General features: G+C 40.8%; 1 protein-coding gene across 1 annotated transcript; it reads left to right on the top strand.

Moving 5' to 3' along the window:
* The first annotated feature begins 4,367 nt into the window (after positions 1-4,367).
* On the top strand, positions 4,368-21,972 carry LOC109751910 (calcium-transporting ATPase 3, endoplasmic reticulum-type). Its single transcript, XM_020310778.4, has 34 exons — positions 4,368-4,517; positions 4,608-4,658; positions 4,748-4,781; positions 5,492-5,509; positions 6,423-6,559; positions 6,665-6,739; positions 7,376-7,421; positions 8,269-8,328; positions 8,422-8,502; positions 8,735-8,820; positions 10,046-10,147; positions 10,333-10,386; positions 11,118-11,219; positions 12,081-12,139; positions 13,563-13,707; positions 13,894-14,001; positions 14,545-14,697; positions 14,792-14,896; positions 15,446-15,642; positions 16,051-16,162; positions 16,332-16,430; positions 16,508-16,653; positions 17,236-17,293; positions 17,455-17,547; positions 17,738-17,788; positions 17,891-18,022; positions 18,303-18,404; positions 19,183-19,237; positions 19,320-19,405; positions 20,568-20,716; positions 20,991-21,096; positions 21,236-21,289; positions 21,467-21,515; positions 21,586-21,972. Exons 1-34 carry the CDS (start codon positions 4,485-4,487, stop codon positions 21,648-21,650), a joined length of 3,003 nt encoding a protein of 1,000 aa, XP_020166367.1. The 5' UTR covers positions 4,368-4,484; the 3' UTR covers positions 21,651-21,972.
* The last annotated feature ends 206 nt before the right edge of the window (positions 21,973-22,178 follow it).

Raw genomic sequence — 22,178 nt, 5'->3', positions numbered from 1 at the left:
CAGACTTATGGAGAAGCCTGTGTTTACAAGAAAGTGAGTGGGAGCTCTGTAGCATTTCTCTTATTATATGTGGATGACATATTATTGATGGGAAATGATATAGAATTCTTGGAAAGTATAAAGGCCTATTTGAATAAGTGTTTTTCAATGAAGGACCTTGGAGAAGCTGCTTATATATTAGGCATCAAGATCTATAGAGATAGATCAAGACGCCTCATTGGTCTTTCACAGAGTACATACCTTGACAAGATATTGAAGAAGTTCAATATGGATCAGTCCAAGAAGGGGTTCTTGCCTGTATTGCAAGGTGTGCAATTGAGCACGGCTCAATGCCCGACCACGGCAGAAGATAGAGAAAAGATGAGTGTCACCCCCTATGCCTCGGCCATAGGGTCTATTATGTATGCCATGCTGTGTACCAGACCTGATGTAAACCTTGCCGTAAGTTTGGTAGGAAGGTACCAAAGTAATCCCGGCATGGAACACTGGACAGCGGTCAAGAATATCCTGAAGTACCTGAAGAGGACTAAGGATATGTTTCTCGTTTATGGAGGTGACGAAGAGCTCGTCGTAAAGGGTTACGTCGACGCTAGCTTCGACACAGATCTGGATGACTCGAAGTCACAAACCGGATACGTGTATATTTTGAATGGAGGAGCAGTAAGCTGGTGCAGTTGCAAGCAAAGCGTCGTGGCGGGATCTACATGTGAAGCGGAGTACATGGCAGCCTCGGAGGCAGCGCAGGAAGCAGTCTGGATGAAGGAGTTCATTACCGACCTAGGGGTGATTCCCAATGCGTCGGGCCCGATGACTCTCTTCTGTGACAACACTGGAGCTATTGCCCTTGCGAAGGAGTCCAGGTTTCACAGGAAGACCAGGCATATCAAGCGTCGCTTCAACTCCATTCGTGAAAGTGTTCAAAATGAAGACATAGATATTTGTAAAGTACATACGGTCCTGAATGTAGCAGATCCGTTGACTAAACCTCTCCCTAGAGCAAAACATGGTCAACACCAGGACACAATGGGTGTTCGATTCATCACAATGTAACTAGATTATTGACTCTAGTGCAAGTGGGAGACTGTTGGAAATATGCCCTAGAGGCAATAATAAATGGTTATTATTATATTTCTTTGTTCATGATAATTGTCTATTGTTCATGCTATAATTGTGTTATCCGGAAATCGTAATACATGTGTGAATGCATAGACCACAACGTGTCCCTAGTAAGCCTCTAGTTGACTAGGTCGTTGATCAATAGATAGTCATGGTTTCCTGACTATGGACATTGGATGTCATTGATAACGGGATCACATCATTGGGAGAATGATGTGATGGACAAGACCCAATCCTAAGCATAGCATAAAAGATCGTGTAGTTTCGTTTGCTAGAGCTTTTCCAATGTCAAGTATCTTTTCCTTAGACCATGAGATCGTGCAACTCCCGGATACCGTAGGAGTACTTTGGGTGTGCCAAACGTCACAACGTAACTGGGTGACTATAAAGGTGCATTACGGGTATCTCCGAAAGTATCTGTTGGCACGGATCGAGACTAGGATTTGTCACTCCGTGTGACGGAGAGGTATCTCTGGGCCCACTCGGTAATGCATCATCATAATGAGCTCAATGTGACTAAGGCGTTAGTCATGGGATCATGCATTGCGGTACGAGTAAAGAGACTTGCCGGTAACGAGATTGAACAAGGTATTGGGATACCGACGATCGAATCTCGGGCAAGTAACATACCGATTGACAAAGGGAATTGTATACGGGATTGATTGAATCCTCGACATCGTGGTTCATCCGATGAGATCATCGTGGAACATGTGGGAGCCAACATGGGTATCCAGATCCCGCTGTTGGTTATTGACCGGAGAGGCGTCTCGGTCATGTCTGCATGTCTCCCGAACCCGTAGGGTCTACACACTTAAGGTTCGGTGACGCTAGGGTTGTAGAGATATGAGTATGCGGAAACCCGAAAGCTGTTCGGAGTCCCGGATGAGATCCCGGACGTCACGAGGAGTTCCGGAATGGTCCGGAGGTGAAGAACTATATATAGGAAGTCCAGTTTCGGCCACCGGGAAAGTTTCGGGGGTTATCGGTATTGTACCGGGACCACCGGAAGGGTCCCGGGGGTCCACCGGGTGGGGCCACCTGTCCCGGAGGGCCCCATGGGCTGAAGTGGGACAGGAACCAGCCCATAGTGGGCTGGGGCGCCCCCCATGGGCCTCCCCTCTGCGCCTAGGGTTGGAAACCCTAGGGTGGGGGGGCGCCCCACTTGACTTGGGGGGTAAGTTACCCCCCTGGCCGCCCCCCATCCAGATGGGATCCTGGCCGGCGCACCCCCCTCCCAGGGGGCCTATATAAAGGGGGAGGGAGGGAGGGCAGTACTATAACAGCCTTGGGCGCCTCCCTCCTCCCCTGCCACACCTCTCCCTCTCGCAGAAGCTCGGCGAAGCCCTGCCGAGACCCGCTACATCCACCACCACGCCGTCGTGCTACTGGATCTCCATCAACCTCTCCTTCCCCCTTGCTGGATCAAGAAGGAGGAGACGTCGCTGCACCGTACGTATGTTGAACGCGGAGGTGCCGTCCGTTCGACACTCGGTCATCGGTGATTTGGATCACGGCGAGTACGACTCCGTCATCCACGTTCATTGGAACGCTTCCGCTCGCGATCTACAAGGGTATGTAGATGCACTCCTTTCCCCTCGTTGCTAGTATACTCCATAGATGGATCTTGGTGAGCGTAGGAAAATTTTAAAATTATGCTACGATTCCCAACATCATTTGGGTGGACGCAATGGGTTCCCGCTAGATGGAGTACGAGCGATGTTGGGCAGACTCCTCCCGAGATCGACGGAGCACAATGCGGACAACCATCTCTTCTCCTAGAGGCCGCGTGGGACGAGTTTCCAGTCAACGGATCAAGATGCGTAGGACTCGGATCCGCTAACCGCCATGCCGGAGATCGCCCGAAAGGAGTTTGGGGGCGAAGGGGAAGTAGAGAGGGTGGGGGTTGGAATGGAGTGGAGTGGAATGCAACTAGCGGTTCATCTAGAGTTCATGCAGGTTTGAATATATGTGGGATCGAGTGCGCCCCATTGGGCAGGATTGAAAGGCAAAAAATCCATCTAAAGGCAGGAAAGTACATTCTCCATGTTAAGGGCTACATTACTCCTTTCATTCCAACAACTCTCACGGCAACTGCTAAAAGATATAGCTTTATTCAATTTAACATAGGTGAGCCTTGCATCCACTACTTAGATGAGTTTAGTCGCCACATTGTGCTACAACCATATGTTCGTAGAGTGTGAAAGATCATCCGCAGCACCACCACGCCCGATCGCTACTATGTGTGCCACATGACAGAAACATTCGCAACAGACGGCAAAAGAATGGTAATCCTTTGCAATTGCTCTGTCCAATTTCATACAATAGCATGGTATAAAATGATATAGTAACTAACCTTTACTGTTATTTTCAGTACTTTAGCGTTCCCTTTTCTACGGGTTCCCTTTTCCCACACATGGATGTTGACCGTGGTGAACTGCCAATCCCTACTGGAGATGGAACTACCGCTGTCACAACCCGCTTTATCAAGGGTGTTGGCAAAAAGGGCCACCATCACTAAAGGCTGGAGCAACTTCTTCCGTCACGCAGACATGAACAAAGGGCAAGCATATGCTTTCGCCTTCAAATGCACTTCCAAGGGACTGCGTCTGATCATCTACTCAATGTAAGTCAACTGCAAAAGCCCCTTGTTATATAACTTAATATTAGTATAAAGCCCATCAAGACTTCTGTGTTTATCATCCTTTTGGATCTTATGTAATCCACTATGACCATCCTGTGCATTTAGCTATCGATTATTTGCTGCTTAGACTGCTGTTCGGTATGCTTTTGAAACAACCATGATAAAATAAATATATGCTTTCGTCTTCAACTACACGTCCAAAGGCCTCTGCAGGATTGTCTATCCAATCTACACAGATCACAAGAATCCTTTCCTACATGACTTGGTGCATCATTTTCGATCTTACATAAAACAAACCATGACAATCCTATGCGTATGACTATCGCTTGCTTGCTGCATATAGTATCATGAGCTATGCTTTTCGAACAACAATATGTTAATGCATACTCTTACAATACCTGGCTTACATTCGGCCTTTGCGCGCAACGGGTCATCTAGTCTCCTGAAAACGGGCTAGCGAGAGGGCGAAGCAAAGCTAGGCTAAAAAGTGTGCATCACTTGTCTCGCACTTCACTTCCTCATGGCCCACGTGCTCCAGCGGTCGAGCCGGACCAGAGATCCCACGGCCACCTGTCCTCTGACCTGCAAATCACACCGTTGCTACCAATAAAACACCCAAAGCCAAAACCCGAGCTGAGAAAATCCGGCCGCTTCTCCCTGGCCGCACCGCCGCGATCACTCCCTCCCCTCCGCCCCCGCCTCCTCCCACCCGCCGGCGCCGCCGGCCATGGAGGACGCCTACGCCAAGTCCGTCGCGGAGGTAAGCCCCCGCCTCGCGCCATCGCTTGACCTTCCCCCCCTCGCCGCCGCCGCCGCGTCTCACGGATCTGGTCGCCGCCCTTCCTCGCAGGTGCTCCAAGCGTTCGGCGTGGACCGGACCAAGGGCCTCTCCGACTCGCAGGTGCTGCTCCCGAGCCGTCCGCGCTGTGGTTTTTGTTCTGAGTTACGGGGAATGGGGGGGCTGATTTGGTTTTTTGCTTGTGTGGGCAGGTGGAGCAGCATGCCTCGCTCTACGGCAAAAACGGTGAGCAACTTCCTGCCGTCCAATGCGTTTTCGTTCTCTTATTGTCGCCGAACCGTTTGTGTTAAGTAACAAATGGAGAGAAGGATATGAGGTTTTGCTGAGCGAGGAAGTTTTTCAGACGAGGAATTGTTTAATTCCTTCGCACCAACCTTGAAATGTATTCTATCCAAATTCATCAGAATAGGGCTTTTTATTTCGCACACGGCGGCTATCTATAGTTCTATATTTTGTCAGCATTGATATGCCCTCCCTCTGCTTTGGTGGTTAAGTCCTAGCCGCTAGAACCATCTAAAACCAGAGCATTTCTAAATAAGGAGATGTGCTCGGTGACCTTTTTGCAATACTAATAACGGCCTCACACCTTATAACTTGCTGAGGTTATCCGACAAAAAACATTTTGTCACGGATGTAATGCCATAACCCGCACGTATCAACTTTCATAATCCCTGAATGAAATTTGAAAGTCACCTTGATGCTGATTTAACTGAATTGATACAGCTTTCATACTTTGGATGTAGTTCAGATCCCTACCATTTTTCCAGTAAAATTTGAAAGCTTCAGTCGAGACCCCTGCACAATTTTGAGGGCAGACATATTTATGTTATCATCTAATTTTGCATTGTGGTGTTCATACATTTTGATTCTTGTTATCATTATTGTGGCCTCTAACTGATTGCTGCACTTTGCTTTCGTGCATGGATGATCTGCAGTGCTGCCCCAAGAAGAAAGTAAGTTATCAGCTCTAACTTCTAACGTTCATTTTACGTGCGGCAACACATTTCATATTACCTGTTACACCTTTTCTCCAGTGTTTGCCGTCAGAAAATGTTGGTACTTGGTATTCCATTGTCTCTGTCTTACTCCATCTACCCTTTCTGAATAACTGAATATAAGTCAACCATGGATTGACAGGGATGCATGCAAACTACGAGTTCTACTACTGTAGTTGGCATGCTACAATTACTCAATATGATTTAAATATGGGTAGAAAGCAAAAGTATTGTAATGATTATATGTCAAGTTTGCCAATGTACTTGCATTGCGAAACGACAATTTTGAAAAGTTGGACGTTTTATGAGAAGGAGAGTATCATTGAAATGTGTAAGCTCTACTGTTTGATGATTCCCATGTAAAAATGATTTATTTTTGTAAGGTAGTAGAAAATGTTAAGGGTAGTAGTATAATAGTACGCGTTTTATAGGTATTTGTTACTGTTGGATTGAATAGGTATGCCCTTTGGGCTCGTTTAATGCACCCAGTCGGGCTGTTTCTCTGCAGATACAAGAAATAACCCCAAGACATACATACTAGTCATACTACCCCTTAACATCCTTTACCTTGGATGATGACTTGTTGTACCAAGCTTTTGCAAATACCGTGTTAGACAAATACCTTGTTGGATGATCACCAAATTATATTGTATTGGGTCTTTGTTGTTCTCTTTGCCACCAGCTACAGAAGTTAAGTTTATTGAAGTTCATAACAACTAACTCGATTCTGTTCTAGGAGGATTTTACCAAAAGAAAGAAAAATCGTAACCAGAACAAACGAATAAGGATTTCGAGGAAGATAAATAGATAAAGGAAAGTTAGTTTTGTTACCCTTTATTCATCATCTATTAACGTGAAACTTCTGACCCAGGTACCCCCTTCTGGAAGTTAGTTTTGAAGCAGTTTGATGATTTACTCGTCAAAATATTGATAGCAGCTGCTGTGGTATCCTTCCTTTTGGCTCGATTGAATGGTGAAACTGGATTAACAGCATTTTTGGAACCATCTGTAAGTTGATCCAGTTTGGAGGATATGTCCTATGTGAGGAAGATGATTTTCAAGTGCTTAATGAAGGCAGTAACTAACAAGATGGCCTTTATTTTGATTGCATAGGTCATATTTATGATATTAGCAGCAAATGCAGCAGTTGGTGTGATCACAGAAACAAATGCTGAAAAAGCTCTCGAGGTTCTTACTTTTAAATAAGGCTCTAGTGTTGTGCTCAATTCTGCAGATCTGGTTTACTGCTGTTTGATATGATTTTCTTTTTGCACGTGCTGTGAGATATTATGTGTGGCTTTAAATCTTCTGCTGTCCTATGTTTTCTTGTTTCCCTCTTTCCCTACAAACATCATACACATTACTTCAAGGTGAAACTTGGAATGTTTAAATGGCTGTTAGCTACTCCCTCCGTTCCTAAATATAAGTCTTTTTAGAGATTCCAATATGGACTACATACGGAGCAAAATGAGTGAATCTACACTCTAAAATACGTCTATATACATTCATATGTAGTTTGTATTGAAATCTCTAGAAAAACTTATATTTAGGAACGGAGGGAGTAATTCTTGGATGCATAATCGCGAATACTCCATGTTCACCCTGGTCATGTTCTCTTGTTTCCAACTCCATTATAGTTTGTTTCACATATTTGGAGCAATACAGTACTGATTTTGGTCCTAATTATTCCTTTACTACGCATGGTTAATCTAACTCCATATGCTAGTTATTAACTTCATCTTGTACTATGTAACTACAATTGGCATTGCAATGGCCAACTCTTGTTGTCCATCCACAATGACTTGCTTATGAAAAAATCTGTAGGAGTTGCGAGCATATCAAGCAGATGTTGCAACGGTGCTTCGCAATGGTAATAAACTTTCTGAATTGATTATTGCATTTTGAGCGTGTAAGCATATTTTCACACAATTATTTATTTGCAGTCTTCTGATTGAACTTTTGTTAATTATGACTATGAGTTGCATCTACTCTTTAGTTTTGAAATTGGAAATATGTGCTTGTAACCATTCCACTTGAAAAAATTCAAGTTCAACAAAATCAACTTGCTTTGACAGACATGTGAGGCATGAGCTCATATGTCATTGGCACTGCAGGTTGGTTTGTGTGAGCTGGACCCAGGGAATGCCATGCTTATCGTAGAACTTGTGAAGGTGTTCCATAAGAAGGGCATCATTCTCTTGGAAGAGACTGATGATGCCAAGGCCACTTTTAGATTTGGGTTTACATACATTGTCACAGGCTGCTAAAGATCTGACTGTGCCTGAGCCTACTTATATCGTGGACGCATCATGTCAAGAAGCAGAGTCTTGTGCAAACCTTAGTCCCTGTCAGTTGTTTGTTTTGTGCATGTCCTATGCGTGCATGTACATGTGTCATTAAAGTAGGAGTTGGGCTGCACTTGCAGCTTTATTAAAGTTGGTTTGTAAGACTATGAATTGAAGCAAAAATGCTTTGATTAAGAGCAACATTTACTTACATCATACTTTCTTGCTTCAGAAGTTCCTTTTAATCAGCTTCCACCTGGGTAATGATCCTTGTATTTGTTGATTTGTGAAAACAAAGTGTTTATCTTGATATCTACGATTGGATTGATATATCTTCACTTGAAAGACTCGTTATTAAATATTACTAATGTTCTCTAAATTATTTATTTATATTCATATGATTGAGTCACTTGTCAATGTTCAATTTGTTAGGTTGCTTTTCTATACTTCCAGCAACAGAACTTGTCCCTGGAGATATTGTAGAAGTGGGAGGTACTGTCCAAGGCCATTCAAGTGATTTCCATTTAGCATAATGCTGATTATGTTCCTGATCTAACTTGGTTACACCTTGTTTCTTATGGGCAGTTGGTTGCAAAGTTCCAGCTGACATGAGAATGGTTGAAATGCTAAGCCATCAATTGCGTGTTGACCAGGCAATTCTGACAGGTATTTTTTGTGTTGTCCTGTGCTATCCTCCTGTCCATCCTAATATTAGAAGTTGACTAGTTTGTCGTGGCAATCTTGTTTTAGAGAACAGGAGAAATGTTATGCCCTTTGTTTGGTCAATTGATCTGGCCATATCATTGTCGCTAGAGACATTACTAGGTGCATGGTATAACCTATCAACAGCTAACATACATGTTTCTGAATCACTTGTTTATTTTGTGCATTATTCTAGGGGAAAGCTGTTCAGTGGCTAAAGAGCTTGATTCAACTTCAGCAATGAATGCTGTCTACCAGGACAAAACAAACATTCTTTTCTCGGTAGGTGTATATGTGCAGCTTAGTATCTTGGTAGTCACATAGATCTATTGATTTTTTATAGCGTTCAGTCTAGGGAACTAATCAAGTAAACATGCTTTTTTAAGTGAAAATATCTGAACTTCAATGCGAATCCGTTGGTTGAGGGATGATGAATCAGATTGGAATGTCCTGAAAATGTAGGAGCCATGTGAGGCTGTTATTCAGGATATGTCCCATCCATTTTTTTCCATTGTGGAAACACTGCTCATACCTACATGTCTTGTTTGCTCAAAATAATTGAAATCTGTGCTAGCGATCTTTTGTCCTCTCTGATTATTGACAAGCATATTCGTTTGGCCGTTAGGTAAGATTGAGAAACGATGAAAAATAATACGCAGTTTGATATGTTTAAGTCTTTGTAGGATTGTATGATTATCTTTTGAAACCTTAATGTAACTCTTACATTTGAGAACTTGTAACACATAAAAGGGTTAAAAAGCCCACCTAGGTGTGCGAAAGCACTAGGAGAGCAATATGTAGCCTTGGCCCTAGGTTCTCTGCCGAAGGCGTTTTCACTGGTGACGCATCGATGAGGAGGGACAAGGAGGTGGTGTGTGGACATTGAAAATGAACGTCTGCAGCAAGGTAAGAAAGTGTGGTAGCGGGACACCACCCGTGGCGGCGTGTCATCAGTGATGGGGTTGATGGCATTAGATGTTGTTGCTCATGCAGTCGTGGTGACAGCGGCAGCACGATCTGTAGGCAGATGTGAACCATGACGTAACTAAAGCAGCAACTTAGTGGGCAAATGGGCCTAGTGGGGCCTTAATTTTTCCTTTTTCATTTCAGTTTTGAGTTTTTGACTCTTTCACCCCTCTAATTTCTACCCGCTTGAGCAGTGAAGCCTGCAGCAGCTGCTGCTGTCATGCAGAGCGTCTTAGCATGCCTAGGCGCCACTTAGGTTTGTCGTCCAGATCGCCGTACATGTTCAGACTGCTCTGGAATTTAGAGGAACAAATTTCAGGCTACTGGCACTAGGCGGCACAAAACTCCTGCCTAGCATCCAGTGCCCTTTTAAACCTAAAAAAGTAGATATATCTTCTTGAACTGCTGAAATTCGAAGTCCGGGGTATTTTTCAAATTACATCTCAAAGAACACTTTCTCTTTAAAACTTTTGCTCATTACATCCATTCTCCAGTTGCTTCTTCTGAACTTTGCATGCTACCTGATGTCTTTGCTTCCCAGGGTACTGTTGTTGTAGCTGGTAGAGCAAGAGCTGTCGTTATTGGTGTTGGTTCTAATACTGCGATGGGAAGTATACGTGATGCAATGTTGAGAACAGAGGATGTAAGCATTCGATTTGCTTCTCATTTGTGTATATTATGATAAAATTTGATAATGATGTTTCTTATTCAAAGTATATATTTTCACTTTATCTTTTTGCTGCTCTAGTATTGTATTGTGTCTTAGCACTATGATTGCTTTATGTATAGTGACAATTTTACGTACTGACGATATTCCCACACATCCAGGAAGCGACTCCACTGAAGAAAAAACTGGACGAATTTGGCACATTTCTGGCAAAGGTAGCTGACCATGGTCTTTTCCAACATGTTATGAGTAGTTTTTCTTTCCAAAATTAAGGGCATTATTGCCTGAAAAATTATGACTGAAGCAAATGTATGGAACCAATCAAAATTATAACCATTTACTGGAAGAGAGCCTGATGAAGATTTCACAAGGAAAGCTAACCACAATTGAATCTTGTTTTCCTTTGCTCAAGAGCCTTAATGGTTTAGTATATTCATTTACACTTCTCTTGAAATATCAGCAACTTTATGATTGTAGTTTTGCTCCCAAATTTTATGTAGCTTTTCCATTTTTGTACTTGACTGTTTGATCCATCTCTTATTAATTAATTTGGATTCCCTTTATTTGCGCTCATATGTTTTTCTAACCTGTAAGATGCACATATCTAAATTATACTGAAGTCACGTTTACCTAGCTAGGGTTGCAGGTCCATGGCATGATACATGTCTGATAGATTAGAGACTTGGAAGTCATAATAATTCTAGTCTAAAACAAGTCCAACTCAGATCAGAAGTTGACCAGTGCAAACTGTCAACATAAGTTTGATTTCAGTGTATTTTCTGAAAATATTACTTGTGCTAATGGGGAAAATATTAGAATGACAAAAATAATGGGTGGAATATAAGCTCGGTTGAGAGTGAATCACCGTTGTTCTTTCAGGAATCATATAGTTTGAAGTTAAAATGCTTTTTCAGGCTTAATCAGAATTTTTTAATTTTATTTTCAGGTTATAGCAGGGATCTGTATTCTTGTTTGGGTTGTAAATATTGGCCATTTCCGAGATCCTTCTCATGGTGGCTTTCTTAGGGGTGCCATTCATTATTTTAAGGTAATATCAATATTCCTGTTTTGTCTGAATGTACAATTATTGGTATTTGCTCATTGTAGGTTCTGTAATACTTGTGCTAATGGGGAAAATATTAGAATTGCTTGTTGTGTGTTAAGCCAGAGTGCAGAATTTGGTATCGTTGGTTCTCTTTCGTAGACTGTATTTTCATGAAAGCTACATTCACACAAATTAGCTGGGGTTATTGTTGTCAGGCTCTAGTGCATGTATCTGTAGAATGACATTGTTTATAGCCATTTATTATAACTCGTATACTCAGGCCATTTATGATGTTGCACAGTATGGTCTGTATGTGGAAACTCGATTGTTCAGATGTGGTTGATGACAGCAATTTTCGTTTCATTCAAGTTGACTGGCTTAAAATCTTAAATGGGTTCCTTGTTCATATAGTTGTGTCCATTAAGTGGACCTACGTACATGCATTTGATAAAGAGCTGTCAATCCACCTCGGTTAGGCATTGTTATCTTTAATACTGCCCATTGCAAGCAAGTCATTTTAGCCCTAAGAACTTTTCTTTAAGTATAGATCGTTCTACAACCTGGAAGCTTATTTACTCATTGCTTTGTGTTATAGTTATACCCTTTGTAGTAAATGTGCATGTTCTCATTGATAATGAAGCTTTCTAACATATTGAATGAAAAAATGATAATGTTTGTGAATAATGAAGGGTGCCAATGCCATTTTGTATTGCTTCTTACTTCGTGTACCCAAAGCTATACTTAAGATTGGAGGGATTAGTTAATTTTGTACTTCCTTGTACCTTATACTGCTGCTTTCTACCGTTACTAATTATTGTGCCTAACTTTGATTTTTGGAAAATATGCACTGTTTTCTTTTGATAGGTAGCAGTTGCCCTTGCTGTTGCAGCTATTCCAGAAGGTCTCCCAGCTGTAGTAACAACGTGAGTTTCCTTACAAACAATTTGTAGCTTTCCAGTAGTGCCAAATAAAATATTTATGTGATTCAGTTGATATATCAACAAAAATATCTGATTTAAATCTGTAATTTGAAGGTGTACTTAATATCTCCAACTTTACCAGTGTTTGTTAATACTATAATGTTTCTCTCAATTAGTTAATTCTTAATTATTAATAAAGCACGAAATCAATTCAGATTCTTATCAAAATGGGTAGTGTGATCAATTGGAATTTGGAAAGTGAAGTTTGGAAGTTTGAAAGAGTGCATTGGGATTTAGATATTGTAACACAATGAGTTAATCCCATGGCCTGTTAGCTAGTTACTGAACTTGGCTTCCTTGTATATGGTGTGAACAATTTGTGCTGCTTGCGACAAAATTAGTCTTCTTTTTCGAGAAAACGCAAAGGATCTTTGCGTTTCATTGCATTGAAAAGATGGGAAAGAACAATCCTCCTAGGAGGCGAGTGTTACAAGGGCATGCGCCCGATCAGTGGACATCCCAGGATGCGGGCAGAACAACCTTGAGCCCCTGTGCCTCCGCTTGTACCCAACATTTGGCCTCATCTTTGATCCTATCCACTAACGTATCAATCGATGGTCTCACGTTGTCGAAGACGCATCTTTCAGATCATCTAGGGAACGAGCATGGTGATGGATTGCAGGGCTTTACGCAGCATGGGAGGTGTCTGCTCCTTCGCTCGCAGCCACCTGTCCATAAGGGTAGGTTCATGATCCGGTGGCTAGATGGTATGCGTGTCCAGTCCATGATGATGTGCCAGGTTTGCCGGGCGAACGGGCAGGCCAGGAGCAGGTGCTGGATTGTCTCCGGTGCCTGATCGCAGAGGAGGCATATGGGGTGATGCTGCAGACCGCGTCGGGCGAGCCGTGCTGTAGTCCAGCATCGGTATTGGCCGGCCAACCAGTGGAAGAACTTAACGCGATGCGGCACCCAACTCTTCCAGGTAAACTTCCATGAGGGGCATCGCGTGGATCCGTGGAAGGTGGCCGAGTAGGAGCTGTTGGCCGTCCATCTCCAGAGCAGCCGGACTGGCTCATTCGTAAGGGTGATGTGCTGCACGGCCTGCCAAAGCAACAGATATTGCCCAATCTTGTGTATCCCAAGGACTCCTTGGATATCGTGGGCTTAAGTGTTGCGAGCGAGTCTGGTGGTCTAGGCGGAGCTGGGAGTCATTTTTGACTAACCTTTTTTGAGTGGGAGAGAATTGATCTTGTGCATTTGTCTCAGCCATGACTCTGGTTAAGAAACTAGAAACATGACACTGTCCATTACCAGTCTTATCCTCAGTCTAGATGTTCTAAGTTTCTTGTTCATTTTATATTGAAGTGTAGTGGTTTACTTTGTTCCTTCTTGAAGTGAATATAACATCTCATTGGTTTACTTCTAGGTGCTTAGCTCTTGGTACCAAGAGAATGGCTCGCTTGAATGCCATTGTAAGGTCTTTGCCCTCTGTGGAGACATTAGGATGCACAACAGTCATTTGCAGTGACAAAACTGGCACTCTTACGACAAACATGATGTCAGTGTCTAAGGTGAGTACTCCAGTTTACAGCATCATTTCTCTTTTAGTTGGCCCTTTCATTTTATTTTCCTTTTGCATGCATAAGTGTGCAGTGGGATTTGACTAAAATACAATATGTGCTTTAAGATTAAAGTCTGTTACACTTGGTCAATATATTATGTTCACCGCATAACTAACAAGTGTCTTAATATCCCAGGTATGTGTTGTGCGGTCTGTGCACCAGAGACCAATAACTGATGAGTACTCTATTAGTGGAACCACATTTGCTCCTGATGGGTTTATATATGACGCCAGTGAAAATCAGGTACAATGATGTATTTCTCAGCTGTCACTAATTTGGTGATCATTATAGTGCAACGGCCTTAACCATCTATTTTCATTTGTCTTAACAGCTGAAATTATTCTTTTTTGACTGCAGTACAAGAACACATTGTGTAAATGATACCAAATTACCAAACCCATGACACATGATCAAGATTGTTACAATCCACTAGTCTTGTAGCCATTACTCTGCTAAGCTCAGCTTTACCAGGGAATGCCTTGCATTAGAGTAGAATGACAGAGTACGATGGTGCATAGCATAGCAACAATAGACATAGCCTTCTAGAGGCTAAGTTTAGTACACAACTTTTGACTGAGATGGTACAGCTCTACCCAGCGAGACAAATGTTAGGCTCTTGTAGATGGATTAATTGTGTGACCAGCCATATCAGTATATTAGCAACCTGCGGAACCCTTTGGGTTATTTATCGAGCGACCATGATGTCCCTTAGTTAGTGTGCAAAACATTGTACATGTGACATTTGGTTTAGGCACTAACTTTTCAGGCGGCTTTCATCTGTTGCAGCTGGAGTTTCCTCCTCAATCCCCATGTCTCCTTCATATAGCCATGTGTTCAGCTCTTTGCAATGAGTCCACTTTACAGTACAATCCTGATAAAAAAAGTTATGAGAAAATTGGAGAGTCCACTGAAGTTGCTTTGCGCGTTCTGGTGGAGAAGGTCAGTTGTTAGTCACGGTATCTGCTTATCAGTGCACTTTTGATAGCTTTCGTGGGAACTATCAATCTCAATTTTCATTTTGTTGATTGATTAGGTCGGTCTTCCTGGTTTTGATTCGATGCCTTCAGCTCTGAACATGCTAACTAAGCATGAGCGTGCATCGTACTGCAATCATTATTGGGAAAATCAGTTCAGAAAGGTTATATTTCTCTACTTGTTGGCATTGATATATTGATCTCATATTCTGTGGCCCTGTATTTGCAGCTCCCTTTAAGAGTACCCCCTGCCCCTACCCTATGTCTGCTACTCCCATGCATAAAGAACTTCCTTGATTATGAACTTGTTCTGCTAGCATATAAGTAGGCATTAGAAACATCATCCTTCTGTTAGTTGTTAAAAAATATACAGCAGGTCTGATACTTTATGCAACTATGCAAGTACTTCGAAAGTTCTTGTGGTATCAGCAGTTGTTCCTCCCACATACTAGAAAATTTCAATTGTTTAATTATCTATTTGCATAACTGATAAGGTTTTCATCTCAAGTCATTATTTAGGTAAACTGCAGTTGACACTTGGGTGGAATAGTATATGCACTATCTATTATATTGTTCACACTTTGACTATACTGCCCGCCTATATGCTGTATAGTCTAACTGGGTGTGACTTATTTAACTTAAATTTCGATCTTATTTCTTCAGATTTATATTATGATGTTCTTATGTTTTTTTCTTTCTGATATATTCTTTAGATATCAGTTCTAGACTTTTCCCGAGATCGCAAAATGATGAGCGTCCTTTGCAGTCGAAAACAACAGGAGATTATGTTTTCAAAAGGTGCCCCTGAAAGTGTAATGGCAAGATGCACACATATATTGTGCAATGATGATGGGTCTTCTGTACCATTGACTATGGACATACGTAATGAGCTGGAAGCTAGATTTCAAAGGTCAGCCTTTCCACGTGTAGTTTTTAGGGTTATGAGGTTGCATCTTTCTTAATGGATGTGATTAAATTATTGAAGCATTCAATTCATATAGTCAGATTTAACAATAGAAAAAAGGTTAGCCTTTAAATCTGCATGTAGCTTTTGGGTCATGAGGTTGTATGTTTCTTGATGGATATGATCACAACATTGAAACATTCAGTTCATATAGGCAGATGTAACAATATAACTGAGATTATTTCTGACGTGAAGGGACCTCGGTAATTTTGACCAAACCCTGCCACTAAGTTAGCACTTGGCAATGTCATATTGTTGCATATGATTTTTTTTCTCTAAATATGCTTACTAATCTTTTTTTTCCTACATCAAGTGCTTTAGATGAATATGTTCAATGATCTCCGAATGTTTCAGTTTTGCAGGAAAAGATACCCTAAGGTGCCTAGCATTAGCATTAAAACGAATGCCAGAAGGCCAACAAAGTCTTTCTTATGCTGATGAGGCAAATCTAACATTTATTGGATTGGTACGCTTTGTCACTCCTGCTGGTTCTGCTGTTCCTTCTTTAGTAGTCATCTACGTTTTGTTCACTCATTTTAATATGCTTTGCCTTTGTAGGCAGGTATGGTTTATGTTAGTTAAGATAGCAGTGCCACTAATAATTGATGATGCAAATTCTTTTGCTACTGGTTCAGGTTGGGATGCTTGACCCTCCAAGAGATGAAGTTCACAGTGCTATCCATTCTTGTATGTCAGCAGGGATTCGTGTTATTGTTGTTACTGGGGATAACAAGGTTGGTGAACATATTTGTTTATTTTTGCTCTTAAGATCTTTTGATACTGTTGAGAAAATAAATATGTGCTGTTTTAGTCCACTGCAGAATCTCTATGTCGGCAAATTGGTGCGTTTGAGCATTTAGATGACTTTACAGGGTATTCATATACAGCATCAGAATTTGAAGGGCTTCCTCCTTTGGAAAGGGCAAATGCATTGCGAAGGATGGTTCTGTTCTCCAGGTGATTTGAATATCATTACAACCTTGTTGAAGTTTAGGACATAGCTACCCCTTGCTGAATGGGTCATCCCAGTTTCTCTTGTAATGAGCTCCATGAACTTAATAGAATGCAAAGTAATAGAGCAGTATTCTACTGCATGAAAAATGTTTTTATTTTGCTATTGGGATCACCCAGCTCATTGCTGATGACTGGCTGTAGTGACATACACAAATAGTGCTGCCATAAGCAGTCGTACGTTGATGCAATGGCTGAGGTTGGAGTTTTGTTTTCCTATTATTAGTGTGGTTCCTTAGACTTGTTCCCGTGAGTGCTTTGTTACTAGAGATATAGTTCATCAGAAAAATATGGCATTCGCCATCTCAATTTTGAACACTAATTATACCTCCATTCTATCACAACCGAGTGGCACGGAACATAATATATGCTTACTTACCTGTGGCAAGTGACTACATTGGACATCGCAATAACTCAGACAAAAAAGTGGTAAAATGATTAAACCATGGACAGATGTAGGGATTAATCACCATTCTTCCGGTTTTGTACTCTTGATTGCCTTTTTATACCTGACTATTTTCACTGCAGAGTGGAACCTTCTCATAAGAAGATGCTTGTTGAAGCCTTGCAATCACATAATGAAGTGGTAAGCTTTTACTTGTTGATAAAGTTTCCATTGTGCTCTTTAGTCTTCATGGTGATGAAACTTATTTAGTTGCTATGGAATCGATCAATGGGAATTTATGCTTCACTTTCCACTTCATGCAATTCATTTTACGCAGTAGTCGTGTTTGTTTCACATGCAAGGTTGCAATGACTGGTGATGGAGTCAATGATGCACCTGCCCTGAAAAAAGCAGATATAGGAATAGCTATGGGATCAGGAACTGCTGTTGCAAAGGTATTGATTTTTTAAACCGATGTTAAGGTATAACTGCTATATAGATTAGAAGTAAACAGGGACATTGGTATTCATTATCTTGAGAATTTTGTTTCTTTCAAATATTTTCAGGCAATCCTTTTCTTCATGTTTTGGTTGCTTTTGCGGACCTTTTTGAATTTGACAACTTATGTTTACCTTTTTATTTCAGAGTGCTTCAGATATGGTATTGGCTGATGACAACTTCGCTACAATTGTTGCAGTAAGATTATGATCTGACTGATTAACATACAAATAAGACATAACAATTGGATCTTATTATGCTTGTTGTTTACTCAAACTTATTATTATCATTTGCTCACAGGCTGTTGCAGAGGGAAGGGCCATATATAATAACACCAAGCAGTTTATTCGATACATGATTTCATCAAATATTGGGGAGGTAGTTTGTATTTTTGTGGCAGCGGTGCTTGGGATGCCTGACACACTTGTACCTGTGAGTAGAAAACTCTTTCTTAGCTTCTATGTGTCTTGAGATGAAATATGTCGACTTATACAATCTATCATCTGTAGTTGAATAAGTATCGCAATCTTATATTTTGTTTTGGAATTAATGTGGCAAGAAAGTACAGTCATATGTGGCATGTTTATCTTGTCATTATATTTTGCCCCCTGCTTACTGCTGTATAATGTTTTTAACATACATATTTCTGGAGCTTCTTAATTTTGTAATTGGATGGAAAATCTGCTTACCTCTCTACTCCATCACTTTGTAGGTCCAGCTACTCTGGGTAAACCTTGTTACTGACGGGTTGCCTGCAACCGCAATTGGTTTTAACAAGCCTGATGGCAATATCATGGCAGTTAAGCCTCGTAAGGTAATATAAAAAGGGTGTTGCACCTGATGAGAGGGAGCTTTCCATCTTGTCATCATTGGATGGAATATATATTACTTATACATGGGCTAATGGTACTATATTCATGTATCTATACCTAACAGTGATACATGTATCTTATACTCCCTCCATTCCATAATTCTTGTCATGGTTTTAGTTCAATTTTAGTTCAAATTTGAACTAAAACCACGACAAGAATTGGGGAACGGAGGGAGTACCTAACAGTGATTACTTGGTAGCTTGTCATTTTTTTATAAACTAAGGTACGTTTTAGGTTGTCCCCATTATTATTTTAATGTTTATACTGACTTCAGTTAAAATTGGTTTAGCAGTTGATTGTATTTGCATAGTGAGTAAATTCATGTAACTTGACAATGTAGCTGTTCTGGTGTTATCAGGAATTCTAAAGTCTTCTACCAACTGTGAGATAAAGCAAGTCCACAGTACAATGTCCTCACTCTTAGAACTCGTTTGGCACATGAACATTCCTAAGTGATAATTGGATGCTGCAGTGGCCCAAATCCCTTCCTATTACTTTGCTTGTGCACTATGCTATATGTTTATGTGTACACTGGATTCCTTGTTGCGTCCATGAGAACTGTTGACTTATTTCATTTTAATTACTGTGTGGTAATTGCTTGGTACTTAGCAAAAAGTGTGAATTGCTGAGTGAGTCGGTTCAAGTAATAGCTATGATTTTAATTTTCTAGTTTGCCACATTTATCAAAATGCTCTTTCCTGCTGCATATTTGAATTGCAGGTGAACGAAGCTGTGGTCAGTGGATGGCTCTTTTTCCGCTATTTAGTCATTGGTGGTATGCACTAAAGTGCCTGTATTGACATTTATTAGCTTTGCTTCTGGAATTATTGTTGTTTCTTATAGTTTTGTTAATGCAGCTTACGTTGGTCTTGCCACTATAGCGGGGTTCGTTTGGTGGTTTGTTTATTCTGAAGATGGTCCTAGATTACCATACTCTGAATTGGTAAGTTGGGAATTCAAACTCTTTCTACTTTTTACACTGTTAATTTTTGGTGTTTATTGGGAAGTCTGGAACAGCACAGCAGTAATACATGTACCTGATAAACAGGGGTTACAACCCACCCATAAGCTTATACTTGAAAAGATATTCCTGTAGACTGTAGTGCAGTACTGCATACTTCTTTTTCACTGATTATCAAATACCTCTGCTGTTGTCAACTGCTTGCCTATCTCATTGGGTTGGATTTTCCAGGAGATCTTGGTCGACATGCTTGAGTGAGTCCTGCCAAGAAATCTTATACTCCCTCTGTAAAGTAATATAAGACCTTTTAGATCAGTACTTTAGTGATCTAAAAGGTCTTATATTACTTTACAGAGGTAGTATTTGTTTTCCAAAAAGGAAAACGGTTGTAGCAAGCCCTAGTGTAAAATTTGCATATTGTAAAAATATATACATATAAGATGTCAAAACCCTTTCTATATGATTTTTCCCAAATAGCACTGTGAGTAACATGGCATGTAATGTGCATTTTAAGTTATGAAACAACTCGTTTGTTCTGAGTTCAGCTTATACATAGAGATTCCTTTGTTGGGTCTCATGGTAGATGGATGGGCCGGTAATGGAGTTTCAAGCTGTCAATTCATATGGCCGTTTGGATGTACCCAGGGATTAAAAAAAATGCTTACATATACATATAAAAAGTTCTGGTTCATAGTCATATGCGGGAGCTGGTTAGGAATGGCCTTTCTCCTGGTCAGGTTTTATTGTAAATTCGAGCATCTAATTTGAGTTTGACTTGTTTCTCCTGGTTTGCCAGTCCATCGAAATTTTAAAAGAAATCAAACTTTGATCTGAATTCAAGGTGGTACATTCCTCTGGATCTTACTGCCATGCTTGGTTATTGCTTAGACTTTTACCCTTTCCTCACCACAGAATCATATTTCACTTGCATACTTGAATAGTTCAATTCTGTATGTTTGAGAGTTCTGAACGTGAAATCAGCAATAAATTTTTGTATGGTTCCTCTCCCTCTCCATGCCTGCTTAACAATATTCCTTATGGTCTATTTCCCCCTTCTTTATTTTGCTTGAAGTTTCTTATTGTGGCTCTTGTTCAAACATTACTGATTCAGTAAATTCTGAATATCTTTCTTTTCCTACTGCAGATCAATTTTGATTCATGTTCAACCAGGCAAACTTCATATCCTTGCAGCATCTTTGAGGATCGCCATCCATCAACTGTTTCAATGACTGTTCTTGTTGTTGTCGAGATGTTTAATGCCTTGAATAACCTAAGTGAAAATCAATCTCTACTGTAAGATCCCTTGTCTCTCATCTCATTCTGAGCCTCGTTTTTCCCCCGCATATAGCAGCACCCAATACCCATACTCCCATGTGCTACTTCTAATGAGCAGGAAACAGTTAGTTTAAATCTTGATATCTTGATAGATACACATGCATCTCTCCTGCATGATCTTGAAATTTCTTTCTCTGACCCAGTGGAACTTGTCCTGCTTGTAATATTTGGTCTGCGTATGTAAATTAATTTGCATAACCTGAAATGATTTTTGGAACTTCCCTTGCATCAGTGTCATTCACCCATGGAGTAACCTATGGCTTGTTGGGTCAATCATTCTGACGATGCTTCTTCACGTAGCAGTCTTGTATACGGAACCCCTGTCAGCTCTTTTCTCAGTAAGTCACTCATCTTCATTTTTGTGCAGTTGTGAGTTGTGACCCACGTCATGCAGTTAGTCACATTGTCACCTGTTCTTTTATAGTAAGCTTACAGTAACGCCAAAGAATTATTGATAATCGTGGTTTACTTATGCAGGTGTCTCCATTAACTTTGGCTGAGTGGAAAGTTGTTCTTTACCTATCCTTCCCTGTGAGTGTTTTTTTCTACCTTGAGTTGCCATGTTGTCCAAATTTCTGGTGAACCTAGTCTTTCTATATTAAAACATGGCAAGGACACGTGGGAATTCTGCCCCTACATAAAATTTGTTTACACTGTAGCTAGTTATGTCCGTTTACACATGTATCTAAACTTCTCCTTGGCCGTTAGGTAATTTTGATTGATGAGGTGTTGAAATTTTTCTCAAGAAGACCTCGAGGTATGTTCTCAAACGGTAGATTTTTTTTTAAACTTTAGTCAGCCAGAGCTGATCATTTTGTTATTTGCAGCTTGGAGTTTTCCTTTACGGTTATGGAGACGAGAAATGCTTCCAAAAGAAGCCCGAGATAATTGATTTTAGGACTAAGAAAGCTGTGCTCGAGATAGCATGAAGCTTGACTTTTGGCTGCGGTGAAACTAATTTTGGCTAATTTATTTGGGCTTGAAAGCTGACAAACATTGTAGAAAGTTTGTATACCTCCTTCTGTCGATTGGGTCAAACAGATATTGACAGGAACTATGTAATTTTAATGTATCAAAACATGAGTAGAGAGCAGTTTTGGATGAGTGTTGTAAGAAATAGTTATATAGAGACAGAATGTTCAAACTTGCAATGGACACTTCGAAGACACGAGCTCATAATTCCATAGGCTTGTACTCTCTCTGAGTATTTTTTATTGGAGACGTATCCCCAATGTCGCTTCACATCTTTAATTTAGGACATATCGCACAGCAAGCCTCTGACAATTTAGTCGGTCGAGGTTTCAAGCGTTTGTAATGCCCATTTTCATGCACCAGTAATGAAGATTCTATAAATTGTACTTTGAATTAACTAGCTAAAGAGTCATGTGTGTTGCAACGGAAGGAAAAAAAAATACCATAC

The sequence above is a fragment of the Aegilops tauschii genome, chromosome 4, assembly GCF_002575655.3.
Source record: "Aegilops tauschii subsp. strangulata cultivar AL8/78 chromosome 4, Aet v6.0, whole genome shotgun sequence".
In the NCBI taxonomy this organism is placed as follows: domain Eukaryota; kingdom Viridiplantae; phylum Streptophyta; class Magnoliopsida; order Poales; family Poaceae; genus Aegilops; species Aegilops tauschii.
Note: the sequence above shows the minus strand (reverse complement) of the source record. Positions and strands in the feature narration are given on the sequence as shown.

Bases quoted from the DNA above. Each gene is read 5' to 3' on its own strand.
- LOC109751910 (XM_020310778.4), top strand. From the start codon at position 4,485: ATGGAGGACGCCTACGCCAAGTCCGTCGCGGAG. The intron at 8,503-8,734 runs GTATTTTTTGTG...GCATTATTCTAG, and splicing joins TGACCAGGCAATTCTGACAG to GGGAAAGCTGTTCAGTGGCT. The intron at 18,023-18,302 runs GTGAGTAGAAAA...ATCACTTTGTAG, and splicing joins TGCCTGACACACTTGTACCT to GTCCAGCTACTCTGGGTAAA.